The sequence below is a fragment of the Pelophylax lessonae genome (assembly GCF_965119305.1).
Source record: "Pelophylax lessonae genome assembly, chromosome: 1".
NCBI lineage: Eukaryota > Metazoa > Chordata > Amphibia > Anura > Ranidae > Pelophylax > Pelophylax lessonae.
In genome coordinates this window covers 809,460,173-809,474,580 of record NC_138768.1, presented here as the reverse complement: position 1 = coordinate 809,474,580, position 14,408 = coordinate 809,460,173, and the positions used below count along the sequence as shown (strand labels likewise).

Sequence of the window (14,408 nt, the reverse complement as noted above, 5' to 3'; positions counted from 1 at the left end):
AAAAATATATCAAATGCAAAGTTACTAAAAAGATGCTAAATTTTCTCTTTTAGTATAAAAACATTAATATTTTTTAATGTTAATTATTGTTTTAATTGTAAAAATATCTTTTATACTGTGACTTACATTGCTTTGCTCAGAAGTAAACTGTGCAGGAGATTAAAAATAGCCCCAATATAGCACTTTAAGGTAACAACAAGGACAATGAAATTACTAAAGTTTAGGTATTAACAGGAGAAAAATGGATTTCCTCCAATAATCAAGAAATATTTTAAAAAGCCAGAAATTGAATTTGGTAGTTTTTGTGTTTATTAAAAGCCAGCAGCTACAAAACGTGTAGCTGCTGACTTTTAATAAACACACAATCACCAGCGATGACACCCCTCCCCCGGCAGAAGACACAGATTATTACTAGCAGCTGCTAGCAATAATCGCAAGCAAAGCCGGCAGGCTGTTTGTATCAATCAACTTGGTAATTTTAGCCTGCCCACACGCGTTTTGAATCTCGAACGGTTTCTGTTGAACCAGCTGAGATTCGAACCGTCTATGGTCGGCCTAAGGAAGTAGTAGAATCTGCTGTTTGTGTCACAAAGGTAGGAATGGAGGGGAAATCTTCCCAATTGGGCAAAGACAATAAATTCAAGAGGTTCTAATACTTCCTTTCTCATTTTACCCAAAACTGAAGAGTTAGGCTGAGGCTAATAACATTTAGGCATTTCCTTTGCAGCATTTTATGAAGCCAATCACTTTACCTCAAGTTATTGTGACAAAAGGAAGATGATCCAGATTCAAATCTTAGTCTTTTGTGATTTTTTTTTTATATTTTATAAAACATCGGCCTAAATGCCACTTATAAATTAAAGTCCCCACATTTTATTTAGCGGTATTAAAATAAATATGTACCTTTGTCTTCCCTAGGAAGGTTGGCAATCTTTACTATTACATAATGTATCAAATTTCTCAATTACAGTGCATTAGGATATGAGCCAAAAACCTCAAGTTATGCATTATACATCCTCACCTGGAGTTTATACTGCAGGCTCTCCATCAGATAATAAAGTATATTCAATTTCTTACACATAGCTTGCTGCTGTAACACACAAGACAAGAAATGTTGTAGCATTAGCATTTTGTTGGAGTTGTTTGCTGTGTCCCATGTGATGAAGGTAATTTGTTTGTGTATGTACTTTTATAAAAACAGAGATCTCAACATGTTAATGTAAAAATCTATTCTATGAATGTCAGGGTCTCTTTCTGTCTGTCTTCTTTTTATTTGTCTTGCGTTAACTTGACCTCTCCCAATTTATACATACTTAGCCATAACATTATGACAAATGACAGGTAAAGCGAATAACAGGTTATCTTTTTACAATGGGACCTGAAAGTGGGTGGGATATGTTAGGCAACAAATGAACATGCTGTATCTGAAGTTAATGTGTTGAAAGAATAAATAAATGGGCAAGTCTCAGCAACTTTGTCAAGGGTCAAATAGTAATGGCTAGACGACAGGGTCAGAGCAACTCTAAAACTGCAGCACTTGTGGGATGTTTCCAGTCTGCAGTGGTTAGGACCCATCAAAAATAGTCCAAGGAAGAAAAACTAGCGAACTGGCGACAGGGTCATGGGTGGCCAAGGCTCATTGATACACCTGGGAAGCGAAGGCTGGCCAGTGTAGTCCAATCCAATTGAAAAGCTACTGTAGCTCAAGTTTCTGGAAAAAATAATGCTCGCTCTGACAGAAGGGTGTCTGTGCATTGCAGTTTGTTGTGCATGGGAACGTGCAGCTGCAGACCGGTCAAGGTGCCCATGCTGACCCGTTTTCACAGACAAAAGCACCTACAATGGGCACGTGAGCATCAGAACTGGACCACAGAGCAATGGAAAAAGGTGGCCTGGCCTCAAGAACACAAATTCTCTACATCCTAATCCAGCATTTGTGGGATGTGTTGTAAAAATAAGTCCTAACCATGGAGGCCCCATCTCACACTTTACAAGACTTAAACAATCTGCCAGTGACAGCTTGGTGCCAGATACTACAGCACACCTTCAGAGGTCTAGTGAAGTGGTCATAATGTTATGGCTGATCTGTGTACATGTCATCTAACTACTATGAATAAGGCAGTAAAATGATAATTTCACTAGAAATAAGGAATATATATTCAAAGTGTAATAAATGATAAGGTTTGCCTCTGCTTTTGTGAATGGTTCAATTTCGTAATATCTAATACTATCAGGTCTACAACATAGACTAAGGCCTAATTCACGCAAATAAACTGATCGGTCCTGCCTGTCCATATTTCAGGCAAACTCGATCGAAACCTCCATTCACACTCCATTTACACTGGCCTACATCCAATCCAAATCAATCCGCCAAAAAGAGATGGATGGGGATTCGTCCCCTTTCTGTCCAGCGGATCAGATGGCCACCGCATGTAAACGGACAAGCAGTCTGTTTACATCTTAACACCCATAGAGCAGAGTGGGCTGTGTCTGTGTACGCTCTGCATAAGTGGAGCAGACACGGACCTGTAATCCGCCTGCTCAGCGGGAATCAGCAGTCCACCCTGTGTAAAGAGGGCCTTATGGAAAATGTTTCTATTAACACACGTCCTGTGAAGAATACATTTTTAATGTTAGGCAATTGTATCACAATACAACAGCACTAACAGCACTATAAAAATGGTTTCTGATAATTATTTGATAAAGTGTTAAACAGTCTTTCATAATTAGGTGATAACATGTCTGAAGCTGGCCATACACGACTCAAATTTTGCTTATTCTTGCTGAATCAGACAAAACTCAAGTTGTGGGTGACCCTATCAGCACCACCTGGCTCAACAAAACTCAATGTTCAAAATCTACTCAGCTGGGTGGAAAATGATCAGCCAAACTGATAGAATGCAGTCACCAATCCGTAATGCAGGCAGTAGTCGATGTGTCAGCTGTCTGAATACAATAGCTGGCAGGAGAGATTTCTCCATCTATGGCGTTTAGCAGCTGATGGGGGGAATGGATTTATTTTCTCTTGGTCAGCCTGCAGACTGAACAGAAATCTATGCATGCATGGCTGGAACTAAGGCTAGCCATAGACGACTTAAATTTTGTGTGCCACCGGGGGGGGGGGGGCCCAGAGCTGTATTATCCTGCCGCCGTCATAGGACGTCCGGTCAGGATAATACAACCACATTCCCGCCGTCAATTGCCTATAGGGCGGGCGGGAAGTGGTTAAGGTGTCTTTGTTGCTCGTTTATCCAGAGTGGGGCACCCTAATACAGGAGACGTGTTACTGGCAAGATCACTAGGTGGAAACAGAGCAAAAAGCCTAAAAAAAAAAAAAAGAAAAAAAAAGAAAAAAACTCAGCCACCACATCTAAGGATTGGTAAAAATACAACATTTTTGGTTAAGGGTTTAATACCAATTTAAAGAGGTCACTTTATCTAACAAAGGAACCGTAGACAATCCTTTACATTCCTGTGAAGGTTGTACCAACTCTTCCAAGAAGCAAATATGCCTGTGGTATGATTCCTTACATGCCCAGGAACATTAGGTGTAAACCCTGTAACTGTACTGCAGTGGCACAATTTTCATTAGATTAGGAATTCCTGGGCAAGTGAGAAGGTCACTTCAGCCTTTAGACCTCTTTGGAAGCATCTTAAATGCGCAGCTAGTTGAACTGGTGAGATGTTCTCATTAGTGATCCTGAAGCTGGCAATTTGTTGCCAGTGATGGGATTGCTTGTATGACATGGCTCTCGGGGCCAATATAGTTTTTTTTATTACCCGTTTAGACAGTAGGGATTAAAAAGTTTATTCTCCACCTGCCATGTTTCAGTGCAGGCTTGAAGATGCTCAAGTCTAGCCATCATAGTATGGATACTGGAGGGATAAGCATGCAAGAGATGTGTGGTATGTTAGAGGCAGTTTGATATCACACCAATATTTAGGGTCCAACAAATAAAATGGTGCCATTCCCCAGCCTCCCACCCCAAACAACTCCCCTCTTACCTAAATCATGGGAGGCGAAGGCTTGTAGTTTTCAATGAGCTACAAGGATGCTGGTGAGCGCTCTAGTTGTTAATGGATTCCTCCTGCTCTCAGTTACCTCCCTGCTCGAACGAGGTACAAGCAGGCAGCTACAGTGGAGAAAATTATTTGATCCCCTGCAGATTTTGTAAATTTGCCCACTTACAAAGAAATTAAGAGTCTATAATTTTTATCAGATGTGCATTTTAAATGACAGAGACAGAATAGTAACCAAAAACCCAGAAAAAAAAACACATGATACAAATGTTATAAACGGAGTTGCAGTTCAGTAAGTAAAATAAGTATTTGATTCTCAAGCAACACATGACTTAGTACTTGGTAAAGAAACCCTTCTTGGCAAGCACAGAGGTAAAATTTTTCTTGCAGTTAGTTACCAGGTTTGCACACATCTCAGGAGGGATTTTGGTCCACTCTTTTTTACACATCCTTTCTAAATCCTTAAGGTTTTTTGGCTGTCAACTCAAGGGGGGAGTGGCGGGGGCGTGGCCTTCGTCGAGACGGTTGATGACAGGTTTAATGTTCCAGGATGTGTGGATTCGATTATGGTACCTTTTTTAGTTTAATCTGACAGGCTGGGTCCAATTTAGATCAGAGCTGCCATATGATGCTTTTTTTTGTCTTACTTTAAATCCTGTTTTGATGGTTGAGTCCTAAAAATAGTATGAAGCAGCACAAGATGAGGGTTACTCTAATCAAGGGGTAGACAACCTTTTTGGGCACAGTGTGTCGAAAAATGTTTTCAAAGAAATTGGGAGTGCCTGATACAGTACATAAAAAACACCTGTCAACTTCATATAAAGTAACTGCTGTAAACCACTTGAATAATAGTAAGAAATCAAGTGAGCTTTGCACCTTCACAAATCAGATCACCCCAATTCCTGCACCTTCACACCTCAGATCACCCCCAATTCCTGCAACTTCACACCTCAGATCAGCCCCAATTCCTGCACCTTCACACCTCAGATCAGCCCAATTTCTGCACCTTCACACCCCAGATAACCCCCAATTCCTGCACTATCAAACCTCAGATCATCCCAATTCCTGCACTTTCCCACCTCAGATCAGCACCAATTCCTGCACCATCAAACCTCAGATCAGCCCCAATTCCTACGCCATCACACTCAAATTACCCCAATTCCTGCACCATCACACTCAAATTACCCCAATTCCTGCACCATCACACTCAGATTACCCAAATTCCTGCACCTTCACACCTCAGATCAGCCCCAATTCCTGCACCTTCACACCTCAGATCAGTCCAATTCCATCACCTTCACACCTCAGATTAGCCTCAGTTCCTGCACCTTCACACCCCAGATCACCTCAATTCCTGCACCATCAAACCTCAGATCATCCCAATTCCTGCACCTTCACAACTCAGATCAGCCCCAATTCCTGCACCATTACACTCAGATTACCCCAATTCCTGCACTATCCCACCTCAGATCAGCCCCAACTCCTGCACCATTACACTCAGATTACCCCAATTCTTGCACCATAACACCTCAGATCAGCCCCAACTCCTGCACCTTCAGAATTCACAAAAGGCAACGCAGCTAGCCACTCACAGGTGTCAAAAACAGTAGGTATCCGCAGATTCCTGCCCTTGCCATTTGCATTTTGCCTAAACGTGTGTGCAAATGTAGCCTTAGAACAAGGTTTGTGACCAACTACGTTAGAAAAAAAGTTACTAGACCCTGTTATAAACTGCAGTTCCCTTTTAAAACCTCTAAAAGTAGTGGTTACAAAGCCGGTTATAAAACATGACTTATAAAGCCAGATATATTGGAGTACTCACAAAGCCAGTTATTAACCACTTTAACACTGCTCACTGTGCTGCTACTGCGGCACAGTGGCCCGTTATCGTCTGGCGACGTAGACCTTCGTCACCAGACATTCCCCTCTCTCGGGGGCGCCGGAGGCTCGCTCCTGCTGTATTCAGCCACAGCGGGAGTCGGCCCAGGGGAGGAGCGGCTGCTCTTCCCCGATCGTCGGGGATCGAGTGTGGAGATCCGCCCGCTTGTGTAAACAAAGCGGGCGGATCTCCTAAGTGACAGGCAGGGTCAGATTGCAGGATTCAGCATAGCTGAACCTGCGATCTGTGCCTGTGCCACATAGTCCCCTCCCCCCACACACGTTAGTAAGCACCAGGCATACATTAACCCCTTGATCACCAATAAAAATTAACCCCCTTCCCGGCCAGTGTCATTTTTACAGTAACAGTGCATATTTATAGCACTGATTACTGTAGTAATGTCACTGGTACCCCCAAAAGTGTCAAAAATGTCAGTCAAGGGTCCTATCTGTCCGCCGCAATGTCGCAGTCCCGAAAAAAAAATTGCAGATCGCCGCCATTACTAGTTTAAAAAAAAACAATAAAAATGACATAAATTTCCCGTAGTTAGTAGCTGCGATAACTTTTGCGCAAACCAATCAAAATACAGTTATTGCAATTTTTTTTACTAAAAATATGTAGCAGAAAACAAATTGGCCTAAAATGTTAAAAAATTTTGATTTTTACATTTTTTTGGGGGGAATTTCATATAAAAAAAATGTGAAAAATATTGTTATTTTTTCAAAATTGTCACTCTTTTTTTTGTTTATAGTACAAAAAGTAAAAATCGCACAGATGATCAAATACCACCAAAAGAAAGCTCTATTTGTGGGGGAACAAAGGACATAAATTTAATTTGGGTACAGCGTCCCACGACCACGCAATCGTCCAAAGTAACACAGTGCCGAATCGCAAAATATGGCCTGGTCAGGAATGGGGTAAAATCTTCCTGTCTTAAAGCGGTTAAAAATACGCTCATTGAGAAATTTTTTGGCAAAGACATGTAGCTAAATACATTTTGGCCTAAATATATGACAAAATTTAATATATTGGATATTTTTTAACTGTCAAAGTAGAAAAATATTGTTATTTTTTCAAAATTGTCGCTTTTTTATTTAATAATCGCAAAAAATAAAAATCGCAGAGATGATCGAATATCACCAAAAGAAAGCTCTGTTTGTGGGAAAAAAAGGACGTAAATTCCATTTGGGTACGGTGTTGCATGACCGCGCAATTGTCAGTTAAAGTCGCACAGTGCCGAATCGCAAAAAGTGGCCCAGACATAAGACAGCAAAATCCTCCGGTGGTAAAGTGGTTAAGCAAAACTCCTCTATAACTGGCTCTGCGAGTAATGCTTAGTAACTGGCTTTGTGAATACTGAAAAACCAGTTATAAATAGGGCTGCGCATCTTCACTTATCTCGCGATTCGATGCGATTACGATTATTAGGGTCGCGATTCGATACGATTCGATTCCGCGATGCATCACGATTACTATGGGGACCCTTTTTTAAAGGGGGATCTATGGTGACCCTGCTCTAAAGGCGGATCTATGAGGACCCTTCTCTAAAGGAGATCTATGGGGAGCCTGGGCCTGTCCTAAAGGGGATCCAGGGGAACTGAGCTCTAAAGGGGGGTCTATGGGGACCCTGCTCTAAAGGGGGATCTATGGAATAGATCCCCTTTAGTGCAGGGTCGCCATAGATCCCCCTTTAGAGCAGGCCAGGATCCCCCTTTAGTAGAGCAGGTTCCCCCATAGATCCCCCTTTAGTAGAGCAGGTCCCCTCATAGATCCCCCTTTAGAGCAGGCCACATCAGGTTTGAAGAGTTACCTGATGCTAGTTGTAGTACCGTAGGCCCTGGTAAGGAGGAATGCTGGGCTCTGTAGTCCCCCTAGTTGTAGTATAGCAGGCTCTGGTAAGGAGGAATGCTGGGCTCTGTAGTCCCCCTAGTTGTAGTATAGCAGGCTCTGGTAAGGAGGAATGCTGGGCTCTGTAGTCCCCCTAGTTGTAGTATAACAGGCTCTGGTAAGGAGGAATGCTTGGCTCTGTACAGAGCTACAGAGCCCAACATTACTCCTTACCAGGGCCTGTTATACTACAACTAGGGGGACTACAGAGCCCAGCATTCCTCCTTACCAGGGCCTACTGTACTACAACTAGGGGGACTACAGAGCCCAGCATTCCTCCTTACCAGGGCCTAATGTACTACAACTAGGGGCACTACAGAGCCCAGCATTCCTCCTTACCAGGGCCTGTTATACAACAACTAGGGGGACTACAGAGTCTGACCACAGCGTGCCCCCAGATTGACCACAGTGTGCACCCTTTCAATGCCAGAGTGACCAGTGTGCCCCCAGATTGATCACAGCGTGCCCCCAGATTGACCACAGTGTGCCCCCAGAGTGACCACAGTGTGCACCCTTTCAATGCCAGAGTGACCAGTGTGCCCCCAGAGTGACCACAGCGTGCCCCAGATTGACCACAGTGTGCACCCTTTCAATGCCAGATTGACCAGTACACTTACCTGCAGTGGCAGGCGTCTTCTCCTCGGTCCTCCCGCCTCCTCCGAGTCCTCCGCAGCCCCCGCTCTCCTCGGTCCTCCCACCTTCTTCAAATCCTCGGCCACACACGATCCCCCGCTCTCCTCGGTCCTCCCGCTCCTTCGAGTCCTCGGCCACACATGATCCCCCGCTCTCCTCGGTCCTCCCGCCTTCTCCGAGTCCTCCGCAGAATCACTCCGCTGACGAGGAGGGCAGAGCCGCAGAGCATAGGCTAGGCAGGCAGTGGGCGGTCCAACCGGCGCCCAGCCGGAACTTCATGTGCAGTGCAGCGGTTCATGATGCGAAGCGGCGCTTCTTCATGTATACCCCGCCCCCGGAAGTGACGTCATTAGGTAATAGATTATTCAACCACCCCGAATCGATGCAGAATCGCAAAGGGTCGCATCGCGATGCATCGATTCAGCGATTATATTCAGCAGCCCTAGTTATAAAGCATTAAGCCTCGTACACACCACTAAACTGACTGCTCAGGTCGGAGCCGCTGTACTAACAACCCAATGTTAGTACATTGATTTCCCCTGCTAAGATTTGTGTTCTGACAGGGGGACAACCCCCCCACCAGAACACTCTGGTCAGCACTCTCAGCCATTGGCTAAGAGCGCTGATCAGGAGTCGCTTGGCAGACCTTGTTTGGTCATGAGCTTTCGACAGAAGCCAGCTGAATGGCCAGCTTCTGTCAGACTGGCTGCCATACACACAGGCGGAAGCCAGCCGACATGCGGCCCGTGTGTACTAGGCTTTACTCACAAATTAAGCCAGTTATTAAGAAAAATTCCTTTCTAACTGGCTCTGTGGATAATGCTTTACAACTGGCTTTGTTAGTACTGCAAAACCAGTTATAAAACATCACTCACAGAGCCAGTTATAAAAGGTGTGTTGCTTTATAACTGGGTTTTTGAGTATTACTTTTAGTAGTTCTTCCAAAGCATGTTAAATACTTCATCCACAGTCCACTTTCTGGGTAGAACGGTCTCCCCTTTAGCTTGAACCAGGGGCACATGGCTGCTATGGGAGGGGTGCGATGCCATGCTCCCACCTCCACGGAATATGACATGACATCAAGGGCAGTACACTTGGGACGGCGCACCACTAAATTTTGCACCCAGGGCAAAGCCCGGCTGACCCCCCCCCCCCCCCCCACGCTACACCACTGCCTAGAGACAGCAGGTGCACACTGATTAGAAAAGCCTGGCCATGAGTCGGCTGATTAGAAGACTGCCTGTCACATAAGAGAAAAAAAAGAGCATAATTACCATTGTCAAAAGGAGCACTGTCTGGCCCTGGAGCATCTCATTCAAACCCCTTCACCAGCGGGAAAAGAAGTGGGAGGAAAGAGAGGTGGGTGTTCACCAGCTACACTGCTTTCCCTATAGGCGGTTGCAGCACCTCCCCGGCTTTCATGTGCAGGGGGCGGGATTGAGATCCCCCTCACACATGAAAGCCAGCAAGGTCCTGCAGCTGCATATACGGAAGGTAGTGGTGTGGATGTCCTCAGCCTCTCCGTCCCTTCTTCTTGTCTGGCATCCTGGTTGCCAGGTGACCGGCAGCTGCGAGGCGCATGCGCGAACCGTGACCGAGACAGCGGTGGCTCGGGTTGCCAAGGAGGTGGAGCGGCTTGGTGGGCGGGGGAATGGGGAGGTCGCCTTCAGCATACTTTGGCTGCAGCCGGCCCTGTAATCCACACATCCATCCACCCATGGCCGGCTCTTCCTTTCCTGGCTGCAGCCTGCATGTCACAATCAGGGCCGATGCTAGACTATTCTGCACCCTAGGCAAGACCAGCTACTTGCACCCCCCCCCCCCCATAAATAAATTTAAAAAAACATCAAAATGTCCCTATTTTCCTATATTCGCAGCACTTGCATCAATGCATTCTCCATACTCCCCCCTATACTTGAATTACTCATAGTGTCACGGAGGGGGGGAGAGCAGTGTGTCCGGGTGGGGGGAGAACAGTGTGTCAGGGTGGGGGGGGTAGAAAAGTATGTCAGGGTGGGTGGGGGGGAAGATCAGTGTGCCAGGGAGGGGGGTAGCAGGGTGTCAGGTGAGGGGGGGTAGCAGGGTGTCAGGTGGGGGGGACAGTGTGTCAGGTGGGGGGGTAGCAGGGCGTCAGGTGAGGGGGGGGAGAGCAGTGTGTCCGGGTGGGGGGAGAACAGTGTGTCAGGGGGGTAGAAAAGTATGTCAGGGTGGGTGGGGGGGAAGATCAGTGTGCCAGGGAGGGGGGGAGCAGTGTGTCAGGTGAGGGGGTGTAGCAGGGTGTCAGGTGAGGGGGGGTAGCAGGGTGCCAGGTGAGGGGGGGTAGCAGGGTGTCAGGTAGGGGGTAGCAGGGTGTCAGGTGGGGGGTAGCAGGGTGTCAGGTGGGGGGTAGCAGGGTGTCAGGTGGGGGGACAGTGTGTCAGGTGAGGGGGGGGTAGCAGGGTGTCAGATGAGGGGGGGTAGCAGGGTGTCAGGTAACAAGGCACAGCAGAAGCACACACAGGTCTCCATGCACTAATCTTACCTCCCCCCCCAGCAGCCACAGCACCGCCTCCTCCTGGCTCAGCATCCTGTGTTCTCTGGGGCAGCCAGATCCCGCCGCCAGCACTTCCCTCCCTGCTGCCTACTGCCCCATGTGAGGAAACCCGGAAGTAGCGGTGGGCGGAGCTGCACATCACGGGCGCTGAGAGGAGGGAAGCGCTAGGGTGCCAGCATTCATAGGGGGGGCGCAGTGCGAGGGGGGACAGCATCCATGGGGGGGTGTGCAGCGAGAGGGGGCCAGCATCCGTGGTGGGGGCAGGAGGGAGAACAGCATCTGTGATTGCTCCCCTAGCGGGAGCGCCGGCCCTGGTAACAATGTCACAGCCTCTTCCAGCCCCGACCCATCGGGAAAATGCCCGGTTTTCCCTATGGTCAGTCCGGGCCTGGTCATTGACTAATCCCCAAGGAAGTGGGAAAGTTAGTTTTGGCAAAAAAGGGCCCATTGGAAAAAATGGGAAAATATGTAGATGCATTAATCAAGGAATTGGTTCACACACCTCGGTCCTATGTACAGGATACAAGAGATGTTTTGTATAATTTATCTAGTTTGGAGGTACCTGATAACATGCTCCTAGTTGGAGTAGATGTTGAAACCTTATATACATGAATTCCACACTATTGGGGCTTGAAAGCTGTGACCCATTTTCTTGACATGCAATATCCAAACTTGGGGGCACATAATGAGTTTATTGTGGAGCTGGTTGAATTTATGCTTCAAAAAAATTATTTTCAGTTCATACACAGCTATTATCAACAAGTTAGAGGTACATGTATGGGGGCACCGTGGGCTCTGGCCTACTCTTGTCTCCATCTTTGATCCAGGGAATCCCAGTGTGACAATTCCTTTGGGTTAAAAGAAATTGCTCTAGAGACATTGATTATAAGACTGAAGGTATGTATAAGAGGTTTCGAGAGAGAGGATATTCTCATAATACCCTAAAGAGGACTAGAAAGAGGGTCGGCCAACAAAATAGAGAAAACTTGCTGCAGAGTGGACAGGACCATCCAGATGGTGCACAGGAGGAAACTCGAGGTCCTCCTAGAATTATTACCAGTTATGGAGCACAATGGAACCAAGTCAGGCAAATTCTGGAACAGCATTGGAATATCCTGACAATTTCACCAATGATTAAAAAGATAGTAGTCCCATGTCCACTGTTAACAGCAAGAAGAGCAAAAAATCTCAAGGATGCTCTGGTGCATTTGGAGTACCATAGATCCCCTGGTCATAGGGATTGGCTATTGGCACTCCCCCCAATTAAAGGTATGCATCCTTGTGGACAAAGCTCTGTTTGCAAGTATGTACTTAAGTCCAATATGTTCACCAACTCTGATGGTTCTAAGCTATTTCATATCAGGGAATTCATTAACTGCTCAACTACAAGAGTAATATATGAACTCATCTGTCCTTGCCTAAAAATCTATGTGGGTAAAACTAAGAGGCTATTGAGGATCAGAGTTGGTGAACATATAGCAAGTATAAGGAAAAAGGAAGATGAAAGACCTTTGGCTTTGCACTTTATACAATATCATGATGCAGATCCAAAATATTAAAAAGTAAGGGGGATCTATGCTCTTAAGTTGCCAGCAAGAAGGTGCAACTTTGACACAGTACTCTTGCAAAAAGAGAAAATGTGGATACATAAATTGGGCGCTCTTGCCCCTCAAGGTTTGAGCACAGAACTCAACTTACAGCCCTTTTTGGAGCAATAAAAATAGATACTGAATCTGTGAGGTTTCAAAAATAAGTTGCGGTTACCTCTGTAATCGTATGCTCTGTTATTGTATGTGTTTCATATTGGGTACTGTGATCAAATTAATGCAAGGATTCAATTATGTGAAGTATGTGTGTCTTGATGATATTCGAATATAGTCTTTGGTTCCAAAGATTTTTGCTGATTTCCAAAGGTTTTGCCGATTTCTCCTAATTTCCAAAGGTGTTGCTGATTTCTCCTCTCTCCCCCAGGAATTTGTGCTGATCCACTGTCTTATAGATCAACATAGTTAATGTGTGTTAGAAGTGAAGTGCTTGGGTGGATGAGCTCCGAGGACATCTAGTAGCAATGTTTGAAATTACTGTGCCTTGGTTAATGAACATCTTATGTGACCAATTAGGAGGTCCATTTAAGGGAAGCCGTAACAACTCCCCCTAGCTCTTAGGGAACTGGCGTGATTGGCCAGTGAAATGCGTCAGCGTGCATGTCACTATAACGTGACAAACCAATAGGAGGCGGCTTGGAGCATGTGCGGTTGACCCGACACCGCGAGTACGACCAGGGAACACTCAACATTAACTAAAAAAGTCACGAGGCTGTGAGGAATCGGCAACAGGAAGCTGGATGACAGACTGTGCTAGGACTGAGTTACTGAAACTAATGACGGCGGTGAGTGTGTTTCATCCATCCCTCACTCACAGGCTGCGCTGTTTCTCAGCATTCATCAAGCAGGATTCCTTGTACTTAAACAGCATGTTTGATGCTAATTGCATCTCTTAAAAGTCGTCTGATCCAACCCCTCCTGTTTGGACTGGAATTCCGTTAAACCCTCATACATCTACTACTCTGGTATTACATTCACCCCTCCCCCCACTGGGGACCCTTGCATACAAATAATTTTATCATATGGATATTTCATTTCATCATTAACCATTGTTGTCCTGGAATCAACCAGTGGTTTTGAATAAGGTGTGTGAGTGAATTGGTGAATGGGTCCAGCATGCGCAGCTGCTTAATTCCTATGTTTTGTTTTTAATACTGACAACGTTATCAATTTTACCATGCTGGTGAAGGTTTGTTTTGATAAGTGGTCCTTTTTGTATAAGGCTCCGTTCACGTCAGCGTATGGATCACGGGCAGAACCGCCGCGGTTCCGCCCGCGATCCGGAGATTATTGCAAATCGCGGGACGCCTGTGCGTTGCCCGTTGATTTGCAATAGACCCCCAAACGCTCCGCGATTTCCGCCTGCCGAATCGCGGTAACATCGCGCAAAAAAAATCGCGGGACGCATTATGACCAAAAAAGTACAAGAGCTTCTTTGGGGCGTAATGCGTCCCGCGATTTTTTTTGCGCGATGTTACCGCGATTCGGCAGGCGGAAATCGCGGCATCATCGCTCAGCGTTTGGGGGTCTATTGCAAATCAACGGGCAACGCACAGGCGGTTCTGCCCGTGATCCATACGCTGACATGTGAACGGAGCCTTAATTTCAATAAAATTACCTGTATCAATACCCGAGTGTCCATACATGACCTTCTTGTGGGGTTCCCCTCCTTTCCCCCTTTTTTTTTTTCCTCTTCCCTCCCCTTCTTTTTGTATTTAATAATTGGTCTTGGGACTGCACCAACCCAATTAGGGTGTTTTGGTGAAAGGGTATACAGGCTGGGGATTTGTCCCTATGGACAAAACCCTAAATCAATTGTGGGTGAGCCGGTGTGATAACATTGGGGACGATG

The 14,408-nt window shown here is 45.9% G+C and overlaps 1 protein-coding gene across 1 annotated transcript in view; it reads right to left on the bottom strand.

Moving 5' to 3' along the window:
• POLN (DNA polymerase nu) overlaps nucleotides 1-14,408 on the bottom strand; it is a 560,717-nt gene that overhangs the window by 404,909 nt on the left and 141,400 nt on the right. The window contains exon 5 of the mRNA XM_082249983.1: nucleotides 1,022-1,090. Within this exon, the coding sequence (XP_082106109.1) occupies nucleotides 1,022-1,090 (69 nt within the window). The remainder of the gene's footprint in view (nucleotides 1-1,021; nucleotides 1,091-14,408) is intronic.